The following is a 24,460-nucleotide window of genomic DNA, read 5'->3' as shown; positions in this document are numbered from 1 at the left end:
TAAAGAATGCTTTCAGCACCTTGTTGAATCAATGCCACGTAGAATTAAGGCAGTTCTGAAGGCGAAAGGGGGTCAAACACCGTATTAGTATGGTGTTCCTAATAATCCTTTAGGTGAGTGTATATATATACATACACACACACACACACACACACACACACACACACACACACATACACACACACACAAGTATGTATGTAATTGAGCCAGTAGTGTAATTTTTTTTTTTTTTGCGAAGTGAATTGCTATGGGACTGGCCCACCTGATTTTCTGCTGGCCCGCTCAAGCTATGATTTCTCGCTCCACTAATGGAATAAAAGCTGAGATTCTGTTTGCATTGTGGACCTCTGGGTGCCACCAGGCCACATGTCCTCGGACAGAAAGGTATGCGTCCTCATTTAGAAAAAGGCAGCTCCACACCCCATGGAATCTTTAAAGTCGATGATCTAAATTCCCATTGCAGATCAATGTTCCTACCTCCAGGATTCGTTTTTTGAGCCTAAACATTGTATAGAGTATCCTATATCGAGTTGGGGTTAAAAGAAATATTCTACAAAGAACCCTGTCTCTGCGCCATTGCAGTTAAACTTGATTTATCTCATTTATCTCTGCAATTAACACAATAGCCTGTAACCATTTGAAAATGAAGGCAGAACCAAGCAGCCAGACACAGAGAAGAAACCCGACTGTGAAAACTGCAATTCCATGCAGCACCTTGGGGCACCCCTCTTGAGAAGCTCCTTTGAGGTTCTTCTAGATTCCACGCTGCTTGAGCTCTCCAACCAGCAGCACATTTTTTTTTCACACCAACTTTTCTTTAGTCTTAAAGTATGAACATTGAACTCTAGTTCATCAGCCACAGAGCCCGAGCGCTTTTGTTGTGTTACGTCATAGAAATGAATTGCCAATCCATGGCTGTCCTCCAGTGGAGATATTGGGTACTGCAGTCACACCACACAGAATAAGCTGATGCTGTCACTGATAGCATCTCAACAGCAGTAACTTTTTGAAGGAATTTAATTAGAGCCAGTAAGCCTCAAGCACGCTAACTCTGTAAAAGTGGCACAGGCTTTTTTTGTGTAATAAATCACACGTTTATTTCACCACAGGAGGGCCCATGAACAGTTTCACTGTGATGGACTCCAACAGTCACGTTGGACAGGATGGACAGAGCCAGCAGCGGCACGAGACCAGTTCAGAAGGCATATCCTTCAGACAAACGAGGAGCCTATGTGCTCCTCCACCCCCGTCACATGACAGTGGTGAGGGTCCAGGCCTGGGCAGCTCACCCTGTCACCAGGGACCCCACATCACTGATGGCAGACCCTGCAGTAGGAATGAATCACCAGCGCTGGACGAGTCTGCCGCTCTCACCGATTAAAAAATAAAATAAAAAATGAATGAAGACAGAGGAGGGATGAGAGGAGCTGCTACTCCAGCAGCACAGTGCCGCCCGCAGCTTCCAGGGCAGCCTTCAGCTTCTCTGCCTCCTCTTTCGAAACGTTCGCCTTGATCTCCTGAGGTAAAGACTCCACCAGCTTCTTCGCCTGTGGGAGATGAAGGGTTATTATTAAAAAGATTCATTCATTGTCACCAGCTAAACACCACAAACTCCATGTACACATGACAACAGTCTCTGTTCTCCTGTGGTCCAGACGGAAAAAAACGACCCAGTCCATTACAGAAGTTTCTGGACCAGGAGGGGGTGCACCAGGATGGGCACACAGCCCTGTACCTGCAAGACACACAAGAAGGGGAGCCCCAGGACGGGCATGCTGGGCCTACCGGCACTAGGAGGGGAGCCCCAGAGCAGGCATGCTGGGCCTACCTGCACTAGGAGGGGAGCCCCAGAGCAGGCATGCTGGGCCTACCTGCACTAGGAGGGGAGCCTGTCCTGGGGCTCCCCTCCTAGCGCAGGTAGGCCCAGCATGCCCGTCCTGGGGCTCCCCTCCTAGCGCAGGTAGGCCCAGCATGCCCGTCCTGGGGCTCCCCTCCTAGCGCAGGTAGGCCCAGCATGCCCGTCCTGGGGCTCCCCTCCTAGCGCAGGTAGGCCCAGCATGCCCGTCCTGGGGCTCCCCTACCTGCACTAGGAGGGGAGCCCCAGGACGGGCATGCTGGGCCTACCTGCACTAGGAGGGGAGCCCCAGGACGGGCATGCTGGGCCTACCTGCGCTAGGAGGGGAGCCCCAGGACGGGCATGCTGGGCCTACCTGCGCTAGGAGGGGAGCCCCAGGACGGGCATGCTGGGCCTACCTGCGCTAGGAGGGGAGCCCCAGGACGGGCATGCTGGGCCTACCTGCGCTAGGAGGGGAGCCCCAGAACGGGCATGCTGGGCCTACCTGTACTAGGAGGGGAGCCCCAGGACAGGCATGCTGGGCCTACCTGTACTAGGAGGGGAGCCCCAGGACAGGCATGCTGGGCCTACCTGTACTAGGAGGGGAGCCCCTGAGTGGATAATGCAATGCCTACCTGCACCAGGTTCATGCCTTGGATGCAATTCTTCACCTCCTTGATCAGTTTGACCTTCTCTGCCACCTTCAGTTCTGTCAGTTTGACAATGAAATGGCTTTTCTCCTTCTTTTCTGGGACCACTTCCTCCTCAACGGCCTGTGGGCACAAACACCGGGGTGAAGTTTTACCGTACATACTAGCATTTACCATGGTCTGCATGTGGACACAGACTGACTGACGGAGGGATGGACTCGGCACCAAATAGGAACATTCACATGGATATGAATACATACCCATCTCAATCTCTCTCTCTCTCTCCCTCCCTACCTCATGCTCTCTCTGTCCCCCTAACCCTCTCACACACAGCAGGACTCCATGACCCACCTGGCCAGCAGGGCAGGAAGCAGCCGCCATCGTCCCCAACGGCATCACGCCCACGTCCTGGATATTCAGCGTTTTCTGTGTGAGCAAGGACACAAGCAGCGCTAAGCAGGCCACCTCACCCCCAACAGCCAGCGCAGTGACAGAACAGCTCCCACCCACACACTCCGCTGGCCCGTTTTACACATCAGCTCAGCAGGAAGAGCAGACAGGTATGTAATTCCACTGCCCTACAGCAGCGCCACTCTGGCCTGAGCACCGGATTGGGGCAGCTCCTGACCTGATTTATCCCCATCGAGCATTAACTTCTGAGCACCAGGATACAGGAAGCTCTGGAACCAGTAACCTACATGATACTTGTCCACTATGCTCCGTGTGGCTTTGTGGGGGACAACGTGACTGTGGGGGATACAGCTTCCTGTGTACTTGCTGTACTCAGCACAGAGCAGTCAGACACGGCGAAGGCAGAGCCCCTAGGCAGTCAGACATAGCTGGGGAACTTGCTGGGCTGTCAGACGTGATCCACACCAGCCCTACCTTGAGGAGCTCGTTGAGGTCAGACACCTCTATGAGCGTCAGGCTGGCGATGTCATTGACGAGTTGCTGCACTTTGGGGGAGTAGTGCTTTGGCGTGCCGTCCAGGGGGGGGGCGGCGGCAATGGCCTCTGACAGGCGGACTACACTGGTCTGCAGTGCTCGATGCCCACACCTCACCGACATTCCCAGGTCCTGCCTGCAGGGAAGACAGTAACAGCATTTAAGACACCAACTTCATTACCCGAAAAACGTTACACACTTAACTATGGGCACTGAGATGTTGAAGTAAACAGTTACAGTGAAAATGAAAAAAAAAAATGTGATGTCATCTCATGATCGGCACTGTAAAGGTGCATGAAACCTCATAACTTGTTGGCTCATCTAAAGCAACTGGACGGAAAAACTTCTGCTGATCCTAGACTAAGAGTCAGAATATATACAAGACCAGAATGTGCAGACTGCCCCCGGATCCTTAGCCAACTACTTGTCCTCCTGTAAACTGTTAACTCTGTATAACTAATAGTAGATATAGTGTCAATACCGACCAAACATCCCGCAGAAAGGAAACTCAAAGCCAATGAACCCGCATCACACTGGACTGATTCCATTAGCTAAGCTACATAGTAGTTCTCTGGATTAATAACAGGGGCTCCAGGAAGTACAGGCACGCAGCTCTGCCCCCGCAACCTCAGGGTGCCCCCGATGCCCACCGAAGCGCCTTCGGTCCGATCCGCAGCGCGGTCCGGATGCACAGCCGAGTGCAGTTCATGGCGGCAGCGTCTTCGTCCCCGTATAAGCAATGTGGCCCTGCTACCACCTCACTGTCATTAACTGCCTCTTAGTGCCGCAAACCGGCGAACACAAAGCACATGGCGTCCTCCGATCTCGTTCCACGACCTACCCACAAAGCACTTCGTCATCGCCTCGGAATCAAAAACTTTATTGACAACCATGCTGGCATAACAACGCGATTTAAAGGGGCCTTACAGGAGCGATTATTCTTCCCATGTTAGATAATCAATATGATTATAATTTTCAATGAACAGTGACTGTCACCAGGAAAGGCGATCTGAGCTGTACGGATTATTTTGATTTTAAAATAAACTTTTAATTAATTGCTGTACACGCAAGTATAAATGTTGTTTTTAAACATAAACCTTCATAATTTGTTGGTAATTCATAATGTCAGCATTTGGAGATTTTGCCTCATGTCTTGTGTTTATGTATTTCATTCCAAGAAGAAAACTAGTAACTAGTAGCCCACACTGTCTGGCTGGGTGGCCATTCCTCCTGCCCTCACAGAAAGAGGCTTCATCCCATTTGCCCCACCAAGGATATCTGTAGTTAAATTACCACAATTGGCAGACGTGTTCATATGCTTAGCGAAAGTATCCAAGGGTGTTGCATCCTTCGAATAAACCAAGTGCAGCATGCTTAATGTGCACTTTATCCACAGTTTGGCAAAAACCATGGAAGCAGTTTTTGGATAAAAATGCGCCACATCAGTGATGACTAATGTTTACATCAAACACGAGGAAGTCTGTCGGCATATCAGAGCGTGACATGCCTCCTAAGAGTATTCAATATAAGTTCACATAAATGGAGCACGTTCGGCAGCGCAAGGCACCGTTTGACTCATGGCGCAATCTCCATGTTTCACGGAGGAAGACTGCATGCAAATTATGCAGGGTTATGAGAAGCTTAATTCAATGCTGTAAAGAAAGTTCGATACCACTGCAGCCAACAAAAGCAGGCAGACTTGTTGGCAACGTACTGCCGACCGAGTAAATGCATACGTACATTTTCATGGTCATAAAATGTGGTCTAAAATATCTCACGACCGAGTATTAGACAATGAAGTGTTTTCTGAAAAGAATTGAAATACTGTTAATAATTACACAATTCAGAAGTCACTTATTATATGCTGCTAAGTAATGTAATGCTCCCTGAAGTTCCACGCCACGCCAATCCAGAGTCACCGCCCCCGATGTCCACGCGATGCTGCAGATGCGTGTCAACCAAGACAGCCCCACAACATCCAGAGCCTTGAGGAACTCCGGGCGGATCTCATCCACTCCCGGGGCCTGGCTACCGAGGAGCTTTTTAACCACCTCAGCAACCTCTGCCCCAGTGATAGGCGAGTCCACCCCCAAGTCCCCAGACTCTGCTTCCTCATTGGAAGGCGTGTCGGTGGGATTGAGGAGGTCTTCGAAGTATTCCTTCCACCGACCCACAATGTCCTGAGCTGAGGTCAGCAGCGCACCATCCCCACCATAAACAGTGTTGATGCTGCACCGCTTTCCCGCCCTGAGACGTCGGATGGAGGACCAGAGTCTCCTCGAAGCCGCCCGGAAGTCGTTCTCCATGGCCTCGCCAAACTCCTCCCATACCCGAGTTTTTGCTTCAGCGACCGCCGAAGCCGCGTTCCCCTTGGCCCGCCAGAACTCATCAGCTGCTTCCGGAGTCCCACAGGCTAAAAAGGCCCTTCTTCAGCTTGATGGCATCCCTCACCGCCGGTGTCCACCAGCGGGTTCGTGGATTGCCGCCGCGACAAGCACCGAGCACCTTACGGCCACAGCTCCGGTCAGCCGCCTCCACAATGGAGGCACGGAACATGGCCCATTCGGACTCGATGTCCCCCGCCTCCCCCAGGACATGGGCGAAGTTCTGCCGGAGGTAGGAGTTGAAACTCCCCCTGACAGGGGATTCCGCCAGACGTTCCCAGCAGACCTGCACTGTACGCTTGAGTCTACCAGGTCTGACCGGCTTCCTCCCCCACAAGCGAAGCCAACCCACCACCAGGTGGTGATCGGTTGACAGCTCCGCCCCTCTCCTCACCCGAGTGTCCAATACATGCGGCCGCAAGTCCGATGACATGACCACAAAGTCGATCATCGAACTGCGGCCTAGGGTGTCCTGGTGCCAAGTGCACATATGGACACCCTTATGCTTGAACATGGTGTTCATTATGGACAATCCGTGATGAGCACAGAAATCCAACAACTCGGATTCAGATCGGGGGGGCCGTTCCTCCCAATCACGCCCCTCCAGGTCTCACTGTCATTGCCCACGTGAGCATTGAAGTCCCCCAGCAGAACGAGAGAGTCCCCGGGAGGAGCGCTACCCAAACACCCCTTCCAAGGACTCCAAAAAGGGTGGGTATTCTAAACTGCCGTTTGGCGCATAAGCGCAAACAACAGTTAGGACCCGTCCCCCCACCCGAAGGCGAAGGGAGGTTACCCTCTCGTCCACTGCGGTAAACCCCAACGTACAGGCGCCCAGCAATAAGTATGCCCACCCCCGCTCGGCGCCTCTCCCCGTGAGCAACTCCAGAGTGGAAGAGGGTCCAACTGGTTCCAGAGCCCAAGCCGTGCGTCGAGGTGAGCCCGACTATATCTAGTTGGAACCTCACAGCCTCGTGCATCAGCTCAGGCTCCTTCCCCACCAGAGAGGTGACATTCCATGTCCCTAGAGCTAGCTTCTGCAGCCGAGGATCGGACCGCCAAGGTCCCCGCCTTCGGCCACTGCCCAACTCACACTGCACCCGACCCCTATGGCCCCTCCTACAGGTGGTGAGCTCATTGGAGGGGGGACCCACGTGCCTTGTTCGGGCTGTGCCCGACCAGGCCCCATGGGTGTAGGCCTGGCCACCAGGCGCTTGCCATCGAGGCCCACTCCCAGGCCTGGCTCCAGGGGGGGGGCCCAGTGATCCGCGTCTGGGCAAGGGAAAACGTGAATCTATGTTTGTATTCATCATAAAGGGTCTTGTGAACCGCACTTCGTCTGGTTCCTCACCCAGGACCTGTTTGCCTTGGGTGACCCTACCAGGGGCTTAAAGCCCCGGGCAACTTAGCTCCTGGGATCATTGGAACACGCAAACCCCCCCACCACGATAAGGTGTCGGCTCCAGGAGAGCTATTAATAACGTGTTTCTATGTTTTACAGCTAATAATAAAAAGGTGTCTGTTCATATGACACTTAATAGAAGGTGAGCCACTGTTTAACAAACAATTAAATGATTTACAACAGGACAAAACAGAAGCAAATGTGTAGTGAGAAAACGACTAGGAACCTGTCACCGCGGTTAAGTTAGCCTCATATTCCATATTCAGGTTTCTGGCTTTAATAACTTTACGGAAGTAAGGTGGGCGTTTTTTATGACAGAATTGTGATGTCCAGTACACATACATCGATGCACACTGATTATTTTTCCGCCTCAAAACATTTTGTGATTTGTGCCAAACCATGTTAATAGCTAATATAATAGGTCCTTTCAGCTGTAATGACATGGTGGTTTAGTATTTTGGGCTCATGGCAACTGTTGCACACCCCTTTGTTTCCCAGATTGCTTTACATGCAAATTTTTATTAATTTTTGAATGTTCGAATGTATCCATATACTGTGCAATGGAACAATACAGGAATGGGTTAATAATTTTAAAACTAGACAAGACAGGCACATCTAGTGAAGTGTGCTTTGATCAGTGGACAACAGGGAACATTGTACACCTCTTGGGTTTTCAGAATAACTTTCTCTGTAACAGTTATTAATTAATACACTGTATGCATATTATATGCCATTTCATACATATTAACAGAGAGAGCCCCTCACGATTCGCGCGCCAATGTCGTACGGATCATCCAGGTACGCTGGCATTGTCTTCGGAGAAATTGTAGTTGGAGGGGCGGTGCTCATATAGGGCTGGCTTACGCAGAAACCTCGACTTAACCAAGCAGTTAATCCAAGCAGTTTTGAGACTTAGCGTAAATTGCCATGGCAGCATGCCTCAACTAAAACCTACCCACCTTTCGTAGTACGGGTTAATCGCGAAGTCACACCACACGTCATCAAGTTACTCGCAAAGTTACCCCGATAAGCCAGTAACCCCGCTTCGTAGTACAGGCCACAGGACAGACCTTAAACCTCCTCAGCTGCCTCAGATGGTAGAGCTGCTGCCTCACCTTGCTGACCAGAGAATGTGTGTGTGGACCAGGTGAGGTCCTCCTAAAGATGGACGCTGAGGTACTTGAAAGTGTTCATCCTCTCCACTGTAGCACCATTGATGTTGACAGGTGGATAAGAGCCCTGATGCCTCCTGTAGTCCACAATCAGTTCCTTTGTTTTGATGACGTTCAGTTAGAGGCTGTTATCCTGGTACCACTTTTCCAGGTTCTCCACTTCCTTCAAGTAAACTCATTGTTGGAGATGAGGCCTAGCACTACTGTGTCATCAGCAAATTTCACGAAGGAATTTGAGCTGAGTGTGGCTACGCAGTCGTAAGTGTAGAGGGTGTACAAGCAGTGGGCTCAATACACAGCCTTGCGGAGCTCCCGTGTTGAGGGTGTACAGCGGTGGGCTCGAGACACAGCCTTGCGGAGCTCCCGTGTTGAGGGTGTACAGCAGTGGGCTCGAGACACAGCCTTGCGGAGCTCCCGTGTTGAGGGTGTACAGCAGTGGGCTCGAGACACAGCCTTGCGGAGCTCCCGTGTTGAGGGTGTACAAGCAGTGGGCTCAAAACACAGCCTTGCGGAGCTCCCGTGTTGAGGGTGTACAGCGGTGGGCTCGAGACACAGCCTTGCGGAGCTCCCGTGTTGAGGGTGTACAGCGGTGGGCTCGAGACGCAGCCTTGCGGAGCTCCCGTGTTGAGGGTGTACAGCGGTGGGCTCGAGACGCAGCCTTGCGGAGCTCCCGTGTTGAGGGTGATTGCGCTGGATACACAGTTGCCTACTCTCACCACCTGGGGTCTTCCTTTAAAGAAACCCAGAATCCATCTGCTCAGCTGGTCACTCAGTCGCACTCAGCTTGGTGAACAGTCTGAGGGGGACTATGGTACTGAATGCTGAGCTTTGGTCTATAAACAGCATTCTCACATAATTCCCTCTCTTTCCATCCACATGAGTGAGGGTAGTATATTGGACATGAGAAATGGCGTCCTCGTAGGGATGTGAATCTTGTCATACTGAAGTAGTATTTCTCAGGATGCTTAGCTAGAGGGTGCAAACATTCCTGTGGTCCAGAGTTAGCAAATTTCACAGAAACTGTATCATGTAACATAGGCCCAGGAAGACATTTTGAACTCAGGCTGCTAAGCGTCAAAACAACCTGGACAACAACAGCAGCTAAGATAACAACCATGGATATGTACTGTAGGCTTTCTGTTTTTGGTTTTAAACCACAGGTATGATGGGCAATGGGGCATGTTGCCCTACAGCAGTGTTTAGGGCCCGGATGCTCCACATTTTTGCTCTCTCCCAATTCCCTAGGAAGGAGTAAAAATATAGACCATCTGTGGGGTCCCCGAGGACTGGTTAGAGAATCACTGCCCCACACCAATGGTGAACCATTTGCTATATTTTTAGAACCTGCTAGGTGGTGCTCATAGTTTGCTTTGGAGCATATTTTGAGCTCTTTTTTGAAGAGAGAGCACCATCTAGTGGAGTCAGAAAATACAGTAAATGGTTCATGAAGCTTCATTTGGCCATCACTACCCTACAGTAACACTGCGTTACCACCAACAACCAGAAGGGATGCTGAAGCACTCTTAGCGCACTGACCTCCAGTGCTACTGTCACGTAGTCCCATTGATTGGTTGGTGAATGACTGATAAAAAATAGCACATGACTCAAACAGAAAATTTGTTTTTGATGGAACACTGTTGCAAATGTATTTTAACTAATTAATTCATGTAATTTATCCCTACAAATGGAGCACCAGTTTTACCCCAGCACAATCTCATCTCGTTCGGAGGAGAGTTCGATTAAAGCCGACCTTCTTAAACTATGAATTTGGGCTTGATTCTGCTTTTGCATTGTTTTGGACTTTGCCTTATTTGTCCTGGGGAGATTAGAGGCATTTCAAACATCTCGATATCAAGCTTCTAAACAGAAGTTCAGGGTACCCCCCACACCAACACTCACACACACCCACACACACCTTTACATTAAATAAATGTATACAAGATAACTCTTCTACCTGAACTGTATACATACAAATATACAAGTAAAAATAAAATCTATCTCTGTCTGCATATAAAAGTGCTAAAAAACAAACAAGCAAAACTGTTATGCAATGAGTAATAAATTGAATGTTCAGTGTCCTTGTCACAGTCCACGACATCTCCCACCCCCGCACCCCACCCCCAGGACAATGATTGACCGGGTGGGGTGCTTCGTCTGTTTGGTGGAATACTTTGGCAAACTCAGGCTGCAGCTTGGACAGCATTTGTGGGTCCTCTCCCGGTCTCATCATGGCCATCTACATTGCAGTCATCCTTCTCAGTGTACTTCTGTCAGCAGGTAAGCAGACACCCAGATGTCAGAACCTTCACTGGTTTGATTTATTGTGTCCTGAACTCACTTTATGATTCTGAGTGTCTCATTGATCTTTGCTGATCTCACTGCATTTCTGTTTGATCTGTCCTGAACTCACCATGTGTCAGCATAATCTATCCTGATCTCACTGCATATCTGTATGACATACCCTGAAGTCACTGCATTTTTATATGAACTATCCTGAACTCATCACATGTATGTATGATCTATCCTGAACTCATCACATTTATGTACTGTATGATCTATCCTGACCTCATCACATTTGTGTATGTTCTATCCTGATCTCACTGCATTACTGTATGATCTATCTTCTACTCATTTCATTTCACATGATCTATCCTGACCTAACTGCATTTCTGTATGCTCTATCCTGAATTTTATCATTTTACACATGTTATTCTGGTATTCTGATTTTATCCTAAATACAATTTTTGGTAACTCAGTGTTACTTGTAAAACTGTCAAGAGAAAAGTATCAGGACCCAGCCTTGAAAAACACCACAGAATCCACGTAATGTGGTGCTCACACAAGTGTACAGTATTTCAATATTGGTCATCCAGCAACTAGCTTGACATACATGTACAAAATTAGTGCAGACTGACTTAATCCAGGCCAGGTCCAGCAGCATGCTTATCATTCTCAGTATATGCAAAGAAAAATGACTAACAACATAACAACAGTTTTTCCATGTAGGGGAGAGCCGCACTCCCAGGGCTCATTACATAAAAGAAAAACTTTCCTTTTCTCTTTTTGCACACCTTGCATGCTACGCTTGACCTGGCAGTAAAATAAAACAAGCAGGATATTACACACCGTCGCGTGTTTTGTTCTGAATCAAAGTACTGTCCATATTCAAATAATTAACTCATGTTCATGTTGAGAAGAAAGATACAGACACCAGACACAGAGAAGTGAGACCCCCTGTTTATGGAATGTACAGTGTTTGGCCACCTAGGAAGCAGATGTCCACTGCGGTTTGATGGCAAATATTCTGAGCTATTTTTAGAAGATCTATGTAGAACAACAACAAACAAATTTATTTTTGTATAGTGCGTTATCACAACATTACATCATCTCAAAGCGCTTTACAGCATCCCCACTTACAGCAAGGAAAAACTCCCTAGAAGGAAGAAACCTTGGGAGGAACCAGACTCAAAGGGGGAGCCCATCCTCCAGGGGCCGGCAGGGAGAGTTCTGTTGAAGCAGCTATACAGTTGATTGTTTTCTTTATTTATCTCTATTCTTCTTAAGCCTGAGATGTACTGATTGTATATCTGGGAGAATACTTGGGTTTTCTCTTTGAGACGCTTTACTTCAGTGGCCTCATAAGATACAGACCAGGGGTGGGGAACCTGTTCCATGGAGAGCCACTGTGGGTGCAGGTTTTTGGGATGATCTGGTTTGCTTTCTTCCAAATAGCAAAAAAAGAAATCTGTCACTGGCCAAACCTGGTTGTCACTTGCCTGGGCGCCTGCCAGGTCCAACCAGTGCCCTCCCCCGATGGAAGCGGGCCTGACCCTGTTTGTCCTCGGCCCCCCCAGCTGGGCAGCAGGCCCCGGCGGTCTCCATTGAGCCCCACAGTGACACCATTCGGCAGGGGGAGTCAACCAGCTTTCGCTGCCAGGTACTGGGTGGTTCACAGCCTGTGCGTCTAGAGTGGAAACGGACCAACAACCAGCCACTACCAGGTGAGCCCTAACCAGTTACCAGCCATGTGTTCCAATCCAAGACTCAGGGAAGTGATGCTAGTTACTTTTCATATTGCAGACAATGTAAAAATTGGGCCAGGCGGTTCTGTCCTTACCATCACTAATGCTCGTCCCAGCAACCAGGGCCCCTATCGCTGCATAGCCACCAATTCCGCAGGCAAGACACATAGCACAGCATCGCTCACCGTGAAGCGTAAGTACCGGCACTCAAGATCAACCGATGGCCTGTTTAGTCCTGGTTAATCTGTAAAACAGACAGTAATGGCTTGCTTTATGATGTCTAGTCTGTAAAACAGATCACGGTAACATCCAGTTGCTGTGGAGGGTAATGGCTTGCTTAGTGATGTCTAGTCTGTAAAACGAACTGTGGTGGTGTCCAGTCTCTTTGGAGGGTAATGGCTTGCTTAGTGATGTCTAGTCTGTAAAACGAACTGTGGTGATGTCCAGTCGCTTTGGAGGGTAATGGCTTTCTTAGTAGTGACAATAAGAAAGTTAGTGTCTCGTTGAAAAAGCCACAGAATGCACAATCATAAGTGTCAAACACTGAAGGATTCATCCCTACAAAGGACACAGGCTACCAGATTCTAGTTTACAAGTTTCTGATGCTGCAGGGTATTTTCTTACAAGTTTCCAGGCTACAGGCTGAATTGCCAGAAGTATCTTGGGCTACAGCGTTCACCTTCACTGTTGACTTTATTGCCTTGTGCTGTTCAACGGTCATTTCGATGATCGATTTAAAGGCTGGACATCATTTGTAGGGATATTTACATTGATAATAAATGTTCTTGCACGTACCACCATACTACCTCAGTAGTAGTAACATTCATTATTTTGCTGCTGCTGTTGTCATATCAAACTCATATTTAGCTAGTTATGTTCTGCAGGAGTAATTCAGGGTAAAGCTGCTGTGGATGTTCATAAACATCAATAATGTGTCATTAATGTTCATGACATGTGTCATGTCATTCTTATGACGGTTACATGTAGACTGCTTGAAGTAAAGTGTTACCCATTACACACAGTTAGATTTTATTGATAATTATTTGAACTGAAGTGAATCATGGACCGTGTTTCTAGAATGAGAATTTTGAAAAGGAAACATTCTTTTTCAGTTGAAGCATTCACTTTGTTTTCTGAGAAGTTAATGTCATTGAATTTTCTCATGTCTAATTAAACCAACTGAATGTGAAGAGATACATGATCTACATATATTAGAATAATATACTGTATAAGCTATGTAAACTTTTATTAACAAACAACAAGCAATAAACATCTATTTGCTACTTAAAACATATATAATCACATATGGTAAAATTCATGTAAAAGTTTTATATTTCTCCTATAGGCTTTTCCCTTGAGTCCCTTAAACGTTAAGTGTGATTTTTTTTGTATGAATGTGGCCATAATCACACAACATAAAGCACTGACTTGAACCTGTTAAAAACATCAGGTGTTGTCATATATAACTGAAATGTAAAAGATGCTTGATAGCCTTACATGAACCATGCCATTTCTTTTTCCTATGGGACTGCCCATCTCACTCGCGAGGCAGCCTGATTTTTGCCTCTTCCCTGATGCTCACAGATCCTCCCAAGGTCCGGGTGACCCCTGGGGGGGCGGTTAGAGTAATGGTGGGTGAAGCCGTGAACCTGGAATGCCAGGCCTCGGGGAGACCCCGCCCATCTGTCAGCTGGTTCCGCCTGAACCACGACGATGAGACAGTCCTGAGCAGCTCTGCTATGACGGACACCCCTGTGGTGATGCAGGTAGTCTGTCATGGGCCATCAGCAAGCTCAGCAATGTGACGCCAGCCACCCCGAATGATCCTCTGGCACCAGCTGACTAAGCACCACCTCTCTTGTCCCAGGTGGCGTCTGCACGCCTAGAAGACACTGGCGTGTACTTGTGCCGGGCCCAGAGCAGTGAGGGATCTTCAGAAGCCAGGGTGGAGCTGAGTGTTGAGGGCGGGGCTTCTGAAGCCACACCCCCTGTGGCATCTGTGGTTCCAGCTGAGTTGGTGGCGGTAGAGGGGCAGAGCGTAACATTCCACTGCCACGTCAGTGGTAACTACCCCCCCCCCCCCCGCCCCCCAAACCCACATATACACACACAAAACATGCAAATAACATGCACACACACATACATATGACGCATGGTGCCTTAATATGGTGGGAATAATAGCAACCTTAAGAGTTATGATGTAGATCTTGCATTTGATAACTAACATCCTGCTCCAGGCTCCCCGACACCCACCATCTCCTGGTCCAAGTTGCGTGCCCCTCTGCCCTGGCTGCATAAGGTACAGGGGCGGACCCTGGTTCTGCAGAACGTGGGCCGCCAGGACTCAGGCCAGTACATCTGCAACGCCACCAATGCTGCCGGCTTTGTGGAAGCCACAGCCCAGATGGAGGTGGAAAGTGAGTGACGCACCCACAAGGCTACTAGCAGAGACATGCGGCGAGAGTGATGCTCCGCAGCCAAGATGACAGTGTGTAGATATTTTAGGACTGAGTGATGCTCCGCAGCCAAGATGACAGTGTGTAGATATTTTAGGACTGAGTGATGCTCCGCAGCCAAGATGACAGTGTGTAGATATATTAGAACTGAGTGATGCTCCGCAGCCAAGATGTCAGTGTGTAGATATTTTAGGACTGAGTGATGCTCCGCAGCCAAGATGACAGTGTGTAGATATTTTAGGACTGAGTGATGCTCCGCATCCAAGATGACAGTGTGTAGATATTTTAGGACTGAGTGATGCTCCGCAGCCAAGATGACAGTTTGCAGATATATTAGGACTGAGTGATGCTCCGCATCCAAGATGACAGTGTGTAGATATTTTAGGACTGAGTGATGCTCCGCAGCCAAGATGACAGTGTGTAGATATATTAGGACTGAGTGATGCTCCGCAGCCAAGATGACAGTGTGTAGATATTTTAGGACTGAGTGATGCTCCGCAGCCAAGATGACAGTGTGTAGATATTTTAGGACTGAGTGATGCTCCGCAGCCAAGATGACAGTGTGTAGATATTTTAGGACTGAGTGATGCTCCGCAGCCAAGATGTCAGTGTGTAGATATTTTAGGACTGAGTGATGCTCCGCAGCCAAGATGACAGTGTGCAGATATATTAGGACTGAGTGATGCTCCGCATCCAAGATGACAGTGTGCAGATATTTTAGGACTGAGTGATGCTCCGCAGCCAAAATGACAGTGTGTAGATATTTTAGGACTGAGTGATGCTCCGCAGCCAAGATGACAGTTTGCAGATATATTAGGACTGAGTGATGCTCCGCAGCCAAGATGACAGTTTGCAGATATATTAGGACTAAGTGATGCTCCGCAGCCAAGATGACAGTTTGCAGATATTTTAGGACTGAGTGATGCTCCGCATCCAAGATGACAGTTTGCAGATATATTAGGACTGAGTGATGCTCCGCAGCCAAGATGACAGTTTGCAGATATTTTAGGACTGAGTGATGCTCCGCAGCCAAGATGACAGTTTGCAGATATTTTAGGACTGAGTGATGCTCCGCAGCCAAGATGACAGTTTGCAGATATATTAGGACTAAGTGATGCTCCGCATCCAAGATGGCAGTTTGCAGATATTTTAGGACTGAGTGATGCTCCGCAGCCAAGATGACAGTTTGCAGATATTTTAGGACTGAGTGATGCTCCGCAGCCAAGGTGACAAGTGTGTAGATATTTTAGGACTGAGTGATGCTCCGCAGCCAAGATGACAGTGTGTAGATATTTTAGGACTGAGTGATGCTCCGCAGCCAAGATGTCAGTGTGTAGATATTTTAGGACTGAGTGATGCTCCGCAGCCAAGATGTCAGTGTGTAGATATTTTAGGACTGAGTGATGCTCCGCAGCCAAGATGACAGTGTGTAGATATTTTAGGACTGAGTGATGGTCCGCAGCCAAGATGACAGTGTGTAGATATTTTAGGACTGAGTGATGCTCCGCAGCCAAGATGACAGTGTGTAGATATTTTAGGACTGAGTGATGGTCCGCAGCCAAGATGACAGTGTGTAGATATTTTAGGACTGAGTGATGCTCCGCAGCCAAGATGACAGTGTCTAGATATTTTAGGACTGAGTGATGCTCCGCAGCCAAGATGTCAGTGTGTAGATATTTTAGGACTGAGTGATGCTCCGCAGCCAAGATGACAGTGTGTAGATATTTTAGGACTGAGTGATGCTCCGCATCCAAGATGACAGTGTGTAGATATTTTAGGACTGAGTGATGCTCCGCAGCCAAGATGACAGTTTGCAGATATATTAGGACTAAGTGATGCTCCGCAGCCAAGATGACAGTTTGCAGATATTTTAGGACTGAGTGATGCTCCGCATCCAAGATGACAGTTTGCAGATATATTAGGACTGAGTGATGCTCCGCAGCCAAGATGACAGTTTGCAGATATTTTAGGACTGAGTGATGCTCCGCAGCCAAGATGACAGTTTGCAGATATATTAGGACTAAGTGATGCTCCGCATCCAAGATGGCAGTTTGCAGATATTTTAGGACTGAGTGATGCTCCGCAGCCAAGATGACAGTTTGCAGATATTTTAGGACTGAGTGATGCTCCGCAGCCAAGGTGACAAGTGTGTAGATATTTTAGGACTGAGTGATGCTCCGCAGCCAAGATGACAGTGTGTAGATATTTTAGGACTGAGTGATGCTCCGCAGCCAAGATGTCAGTGTGTAGATATTTTAGGACTGAGTGATGCTCCGCAGCCAAGATGTCAGTGTGTAGATATTTTAGAACTGAGTGATGCTCCGCAGCCAAGATGACAGTGTGTAGATATTTTAGGACTGAGTGATGGTCTGCAGCCAAGATGACAGTGTGTAGATATTTTAGGACTGAGTGATGCTCCGCAGCCAAGATGACAGTGTGTAGATATTTTAGGACTGAGTGATGGTCCGCAGCCAAGATGACAGTGTGTAGATATTTTAGGACTGAGTGATGCTCCGCAGCCAAGATGACAGTGTCTAGATATTTTAGGACTGAGTGATGCTCCGCAGCCAAGATGACAGTGTCTAGATATTTTAGGACTGAGTGATGCTCCGCAGCCAAGATGACAGTGTCTAGATATTTTAGGTATAATAGATGCTATAGAACAGTGCTTCTCAAACTATTAGTACCACTTGTGGTATACGGAGCTCAGAGCAGAATATAAAATGCATACTTTTATGATGTCAGTCATAATATTGGTACGTGGAGAGCCTAAAATTGGTACACAGTTTAAAAAGTTTGAGAACCACTACTCTAGAACCAAGAAGAAAGTTTGTAGAAATTGTAAGTGACGCTTCAGAGCCAAACTGGGAGCAACCAGACGTATGAAATTTTTTCAATCTTCCTAGTTCCCCAAACTAATCCGCTACCCCCCCTATATTCCCAAACAGCGCCCCCATATACAACCTGCTTGCCTGAACAGCTGCGTGTGCGGGCTGGTGACCCCATCCACCTGCAGTGCCTGGCCCACGGAACCACCCCCCTGCGTTTCCATTGGTCCAAGGTGGGGGGCAGCCTCCCAAGGAGAGCAGAGATACGTGACAGTAGCCTACTGATTGGCCAGTCACGGACGGCAGATGCTGGCACATACAAGTGTGTGGTCACCAATAAGCACGGCTCCAGCGAGGCCACAGCCAAAGTCACCATCCGCTGTAAGTGTGCAGGACAGCTCACCATGTTCTCAGGAGATCTAAACCTACATACTCAGCAGGCTCATGACTGCCCAAAGTACTGAGCCTGTGTTGATTATTGCAACAGGGCTACAGCAAATGTGAGTGAAGGGAATGTTTCTCAGGTATGTACAGATAGAAAGACACAAGAGAAATGATAGGGAGTGAGGGAGAAGCGGAAGAGGGATGGAAGATGAGCTGAAGGGGAGGGGAGTGTTGGTTACAAAAGGTGAGTGAAGATGGAGGTGGGTAGCGAGGGAGATGAATGAAAGGAAGTGGAGATGTGGGATGTGTCCTGCAGGAGACCTATAGCACTGACAGCCAGCCTATATGCAGTGTTGACAGCCAGTCAGTATGTAGCACTGACAGCCAGTCAGTATACGGCACTGATAGCCAGCCAGTATATAGCACTGACAGCCAGCCAGAATGCAGTGTTGATAGCCAGCCAGTATGCAGTGCTGATAGCCAGCCGGTATGTGGCACTGACAACCAGCCAATATGCAGTGCTGATATCCAGCCAGATGTAGCACTGGGAGCCTATTTATGTGTGGCACTGACAGCCCACCAGTATGCAGTGCTGATAGCCAGCCAGTATGTAGCACTGATAGCCAGCCAGTATATAGCACTGACAGCCAGCCAGAATGCAGTGTTGATAGCCAGCCAGTATGCAGTACTGATAGCCAGCCAGTATGCAGTGCTGAGAGCCAGCCAGTATGCAGCACTGAGAGCCAGCCAATATGCAGTGCTGATTGTCAGCCAGTATGTATCACCGAGAAGGATTGTCCTCCTCAGCCTTGCATTTACAGGTCATTAATTTAAGAGACACTTTAGTTCAAAGTGACATACAAGTGAAGCAAGCAGCACACTTCACACATACTGCTGGCAAGGAGCTGGCCAGGCTGAGTGTCCAGTGAATGCCCAATTAACTATAAGCAGTAGTGGAGCAACAGCTACACAATATCTTCCAAACAAAGCAAGAACATAGTAAGACAATTACTGAAATCATCAAGCAGTGCAACATTAATAGTATTAAGGGAATATGGAATGCTATCAGGCTAATTCAGGTCTTCCTAGAACTGACTGGTCTTGAGATGTTTCTCAAAGTTGGAGAAGGAGTCTGATGGCCAGCTTGCTGGCACATAAGACATTAAGACTGGAGCGTGATCAGAAGGTCTCACCCCCTTCTCTCCACAGAGAAAAAGCTCAGATCCCACTCTGGACACCCCGTCCATCGGCATCTCCCATGGACCAGTTTGGACCAGCATGCAGCAGCAGGGACCAGTGGATCAGAGCTCAGAGCAGAATATAAAATGCAGAACCTTCTGGCCTAGAGCTAATCCACGTTCTATTCTCAGAGATCAAGCTGTCCCCTGAAACACCTGAAATCACTGATTAAATGTTGATTTTCGTATGTAATCTCCTTCTTCCTCAGCTCCACACAAAGCTTCAACACGTAATTATTTTGTTTGTTAAATAACATGCACAGGCACTGTATTTAAACTGAATTACTTTTTTAAAATCAAGTATGAAACTGTATACATCGGAATTTGAATAAAAAAACATTAACGTTGCTGTTTGTAACTGGAGGACTTGGTGTCGATGGGTGGATTTACGATTCTGGTGCGCAGACTAACAGTGTTGTGCATTTCAGGTCCAAAAACTACAAATCCAAGCCAATATATTGTTTCTAAAACCAGTTGAATACTCTGTGACTGACTACAGTATGCTCAACTGGCTTGTGCATGCTTCCTGTCACACCACATACAAGCAGCAGGTGGCGCCAGAGATACAGAGGGACTACTGGAGACACATTACAGTTCGAGCAAAGATGATCGATTTACAGAAATCCCCAGGGCCTCACGTAGACAGTTATTTAAGCCAACCCATGTTGTTTGACATTAAGTCTTAAATTTTAATATCTTTGTTCTTGCCTATGAATGTTTATTTTATAAACTGTTTATTTTGGACTCCATATATTTTGTCTCCTGCTATTTAAATTAAGAACATTTATTTTTCTGTCAAGTCTATAAAGCACATAAACAGAAAATCTTTGAGAGACATTTTCAAAATTCAGCCATTTCCACAAACCACATATACTGTACATTCAGAGTTCCAGTGATCTCGAGTCAATCCCAGGAAGTTATGAGGCATGAGGAATATTATGTCACATCTAGTCATCATGCTGCACATGGAACACACACGGTCACCTGTGTCATCGCACATTAATGTTATATGAATACACCAGCTCAGTCCATTCAGTCATCAACCCGCTTATCCAGCTCAGGGTCTCCGGTGGGGGTCTTGGGCCTGTCCCAGGCAGCTTAGATTTGGCGTATAATCTGCACAGGATGCCAGTCCACAGCCAGGCAAAAGATCATTCTGAAACGTGGTGATACTGATGAAGGTTGGTGCTCTGAGCTGACTGTTCCAGCCGAATGTCTGCCTGCCGCCTCACACCGAGACGTCTTTCGCCTGCATCCTCACACCGAGACGTCTTTCGCCTGCCGCCTCACACCGAGACGTCTTTCTCCTGCGCCCTCACACCGAGACGTCTTTTGCCTGCATCCTCACACCGAGACGTCTTTCTCCTGCGCCCTCACACCGAGACGTCTTTCGCCTGCCTCCTCACACCGAGACGGCTTTCGCCTGCCGCCTCACACCGAGACGTCTTTCGCCTGCATCCTCACACCGAGACGTCTTTCGCCTGCATCCTCACACCGAGACGTCTTTCTCCTGCGCCCTCACACCGAGACGTCTTTCGCCTGCCTCCTCACACCGAGACGGCTTTCGCCTGCCGCCTCACACCGAGACGTCTTTCGCCTGCATCCTCACACCGAGACGTCTTTCGCCTGCATCCTCACACCGAGACGTCTTTCTCCTGCGCCCTCACACCGAGACGGCTTTCGCCTGCCGCCTCACACCGAGACGTCTTTCGCCTGCCTCCTCACACCGAGACGTCTTTCTCCTGCGCCCTCACACCGAGACGTCTTTCTCCTGCGCCCTCACACCGAGACGGCTTTCGCCTGCCGCCTCACACCGAGACGTCTTTCGCCTGCCTCCTCACACCGAGACGTCTTTCTCCTGCGCCCTCACACCGAGACGTCTTTCTCTTGCGCCCTCACACCGAGACGTCTTTTGCCTGCCTCCTCACACCGAGACGGCTTTCTCCTCCGCCCTCACACCGAGACGTCTTTTGCCTGCCTCCTCACACCGAGACGGCTTTCGCCTGCTGCCTCACACCGAGACGTCTTTCGCCTGCCTCCTCACACCGAGACGTCTTTCTCCTCCGCCCTCACACCGAGACGTCTTTCTCCTGCGCCCTCACACCGAGACGTCTTTCTCCTGCGCCCTCACACCGAGACGTCTTTCTCCTGCGCCCTCACACCGAGACGTCTTTCTCCTCCGCCCTCACACCGAGACGTCTTTCTCCTGCGCCCTCACACCGAGACGTCTTTCTCCTGCGCCCTCACACCGAGACGTCTTTCTCCTGCGCCCTCACACCGAGACGTCTTTCTCCTGCGCCCTCACACCGAGACGTCTTTCTCCTCCGCCCTCACACTGAGACGGCTTTTGCCTGCTCACATTAGTGGTGAGCTTGGAAAAAAAAGCCTTTGGAAAACGTAGCTGTGGATCCACAAAATTCTCCTAGAGTATGAAAGATTCTTTGTGTTTCACTTCCAATGGTCTCAGGCTAAAAGCTGATAAAAGACATAAATCGGCGAGTCTGGCTCCCTTCGTTCATGTGAACATTCCGCCCCCCCAGTTCCCAGGAGCGCGGAACGAGCAACAGAGAGCGAGACCTATGGCATCCCTAAGACAGCTGCCAGAAGGTGTCCTGATTAACCTCTGAGGCAGCGCTCCTCTGTCACATTGAAGTGGTCACAGTGTTCTGACTGGTCACATCATGATTACATGAATGATTAAAGAGATCTATCAGCCTCTGAACTTTACCCTCTGGGACACAAACACCCCCGTCTGATGCCACTGGCATTCAGCAAACATGCATTCATTTTATAATTATTTTCTATCCTCAAAAGGTCTCTTAATATCTCCAAAAGGAACATTTGGCCTGGATTTTATTAATTATACTAAAAATGTGCCAGTTCTTACTGGATTAGCTCATTAGAGGGATATCTTCTTATTCTTCTTCATTGTTCATCTGCCTCTTAAGCTTTGTTTAAATGGCACGTAACAGACAGTCAATGTAATCTCTGCTTACACAGACCCTTACCCTACATACTCTGTGGTGCCAGCAGAAACAGACTGCAGTGTGTCCTCCATGGCACAGCACTGTCAAGTCTTGGCCCGTGAAGGAGAATGTTAAAGCTAATTATCTGGACAGTAAGTGTACACTCCATCATCAGGGCTGCCAACTCTCCCGCTTTCAGCCTTAATCTCATGCTTATGAAAGAAACCTCAAACCAAATCTATTGCATTCCATTATAAACCTAAAACTAGCCACATAAAAAGTGTTGGGGTAGTTTGCAAACCCAACAGATTATTTACAAGGTAATAAAACTGCTATATACATGCAAATGCATGTGGATGTTTGTGCAGACTTAGCACACTTTTTTCCACAAGGGTATGCAATATGTTTCCTTAGTAACTTAGTAGTAAATACTTAATAGTAACTTAGTAGTAAACACAAATCATGATCAAATATAGTTTGTCAGCCCAGTAAAGTGTTCCCCATTTAACACTGCAATGGCTGTAATGCTCAGAAGAGTAACTGAATCCCACCTCCCTCCATTACAATGATTCACACCAAGAGGCACTGAGTTCAGGTCTCCCACAGCGGCCCACTGGCTCACAAGGCCTGACGTCTGCCTGTCTGTATATTTACTGTAAGCCCCAACCCCCCAGCTGCTGTTGACATGATGCACAGCTGTTTGCTCTTCATGTAGCTGAAAATGCAATAACATTTCTGCAGTCCCTGCTTTTAGCCTGTATAGGGCCATATAAGCTGCACTCCCAACCATCTAGAGACCTGCACTCCTGTGGGACCCAACGCACCGAGTGCGGCGCGGGACAAGATTTGATGGGTGGATGCGGGTGCGGGCGGTAAGGTCCTCATGTATGTGCGGGTTGCGGGAGAATAGAATTAATCGCAGGACTGGTGCTTGGACGGGATGGCATGTTCTGAAAAGCTCCTCGTTCGTGTCCATGTTCATCATTCCATTTAATTAAACTCAAATAAAATGAAACATATTTGTTTATTTTCCGTTTCTTTTTTATATATACTCAAAAGGGAAGCAAGTGAAACAAATAACAGAGTAGCGGGAAGAAGCGGTAAAAATAAAACTACTAATATGTTTACCTGCGGGATTTTGCGGGCGGGAACCGGGACAAAACTTGAATACTGCGGGCGGGAGCGGGAGAAAATAATATATATTTTTTGCGGGAGCGGGACAGAATCTTGCGGGAGCGGGACTGAAAACTCCGTCCCGCGCAGGTCTCTACATCCATCCATCTATCCATTATCATAACCGCTTTCTCCCCACTGGGGTCACGGGGGTCACGGGGGGCCCGGAGCCTGTCCCAGGAGCATCAGGCGCAGGCGGGAACCAACCCTGTGTGGGCCCCAGCACACCGCAGGGCGGCTGCAGTCCCAGTGAAATGATAAACATTTGGGAGAGCCACTTTAAAAGTATCAACCCTGAGAAGCCATTTCTAATATCAGTTTTTACATATTTCCATGTTTTATGTTCATTTAATAGGTATGTATTTTATTTACAGTGGTACCTCAGAACTCAAACTTAATCCGTTCTGATCGAATTTTCTCCATAAGAAATAATGGAAAACCAATTAATTGGTTCCCGGCCCCAAAAAAATACACTTCAATATGTTTTTTTATCATTTAAACACAAAATGAACCAGATAAAACATATAAGAGCATATACTGTACTAAACACATCTAAGCACATGTGTGGCACACGGCTCCTTCCGTGTGCCACGCCCCCTCGTTAACCCCGTGTGGAATCCCCATGTGATCAGCTGTTTCTGGTTGTTGTCATTAGTCCTCTGTATTTCGTCCGCGTTTCAGTTTGTTTCCCCAGCCCGTTCATTGTATTGTCCGTCTGCGTTTTGCCTGCCTTACCTGTATTTAACCCCGTATTCCCCGATACCCTGACGTCTGCGCCTTTGTCTCAGTTCTGTCCCCGCTTGGCATGACAATATTCTAATTAAATATATTAATGGTTTATTGTTAATATTAAAATAAATAATAAGAAATCTTTAATTTTAAATGTATTTTATTATATAATAATAATTACTGTTACTGTCTATCATTGTCTAAATGTATTTTTACTGTCTAAATATATGTATTCAGCTAGTGTAAACATGCACGGTGCTATCACAGCAAATGCAAG

General features: G+C 48.0%; 2 protein-coding genes across 2 annotated transcripts; one reads left to right on the top strand and one right to left on the bottom strand.

Annotated features, from left to right (window-relative positions):
• Nucleotides 1-1,392: 1,392 nt before the first annotated feature.
• LOC111837896 (large ribosomal subunit protein bL12m-like) lies at nucleotides 1,393-4,272 on the bottom strand. Its single transcript, XM_072712792.1, has 5 exons — nucleotides 4,080-4,272; nucleotides 3,370-3,565; nucleotides 2,836-2,910; nucleotides 2,470-2,607; nucleotides 1,393-1,547 (listed from the first exon to the last, which is right to left on the bottom strand). Exons 1-5 carry the CDS (start codon nucleotides 4,136-4,138, stop codon nucleotides 1,431-1,433), a joined length of 585 nt encoding a protein of 194 aa, XP_072568893.1. The 5' UTR covers nucleotides 4,139-4,272; the 3' UTR covers nucleotides 1,393-1,430.
• Nucleotides 4,273-10,571: 6,299 nt separating this feature from the next.
• Nucleotides 10,572-19,662, top strand: LOC111837899 (basement membrane-specific heparan sulfate proteoglycan core protein-like). Its single transcript, XM_023800349.2, has 8 exons — nucleotides 10,572-10,664; nucleotides 12,242-12,388; nucleotides 12,468-12,602; nucleotides 13,994-14,175; nucleotides 14,277-14,472; nucleotides 14,647-14,826; nucleotides 17,814-18,074; nucleotides 19,287-19,662. Coding segments are annotated over exons 1-8 (1,152 nt in total). The 5' UTR covers nucleotides 10,572-10,615; the 3' UTR covers nucleotides 19,289-19,662.
• The last annotated feature ends 4,798 nt before the right edge of the window (nucleotides 19,663-24,460 follow it).

This window comes from Paramormyrops kingsleyae, chromosome 5 (genome assembly GCF_048594095.1).
Source record: "Paramormyrops kingsleyae isolate MSU_618 chromosome 5, PKINGS_0.4, whole genome shotgun sequence".
NCBI lineage: Eukaryota > Metazoa > Chordata > Actinopteri > Osteoglossiformes > Mormyridae > Paramormyrops > Paramormyrops kingsleyae.
This window is presented reverse-complemented; position numbering and strand designations above follow the sequence as displayed.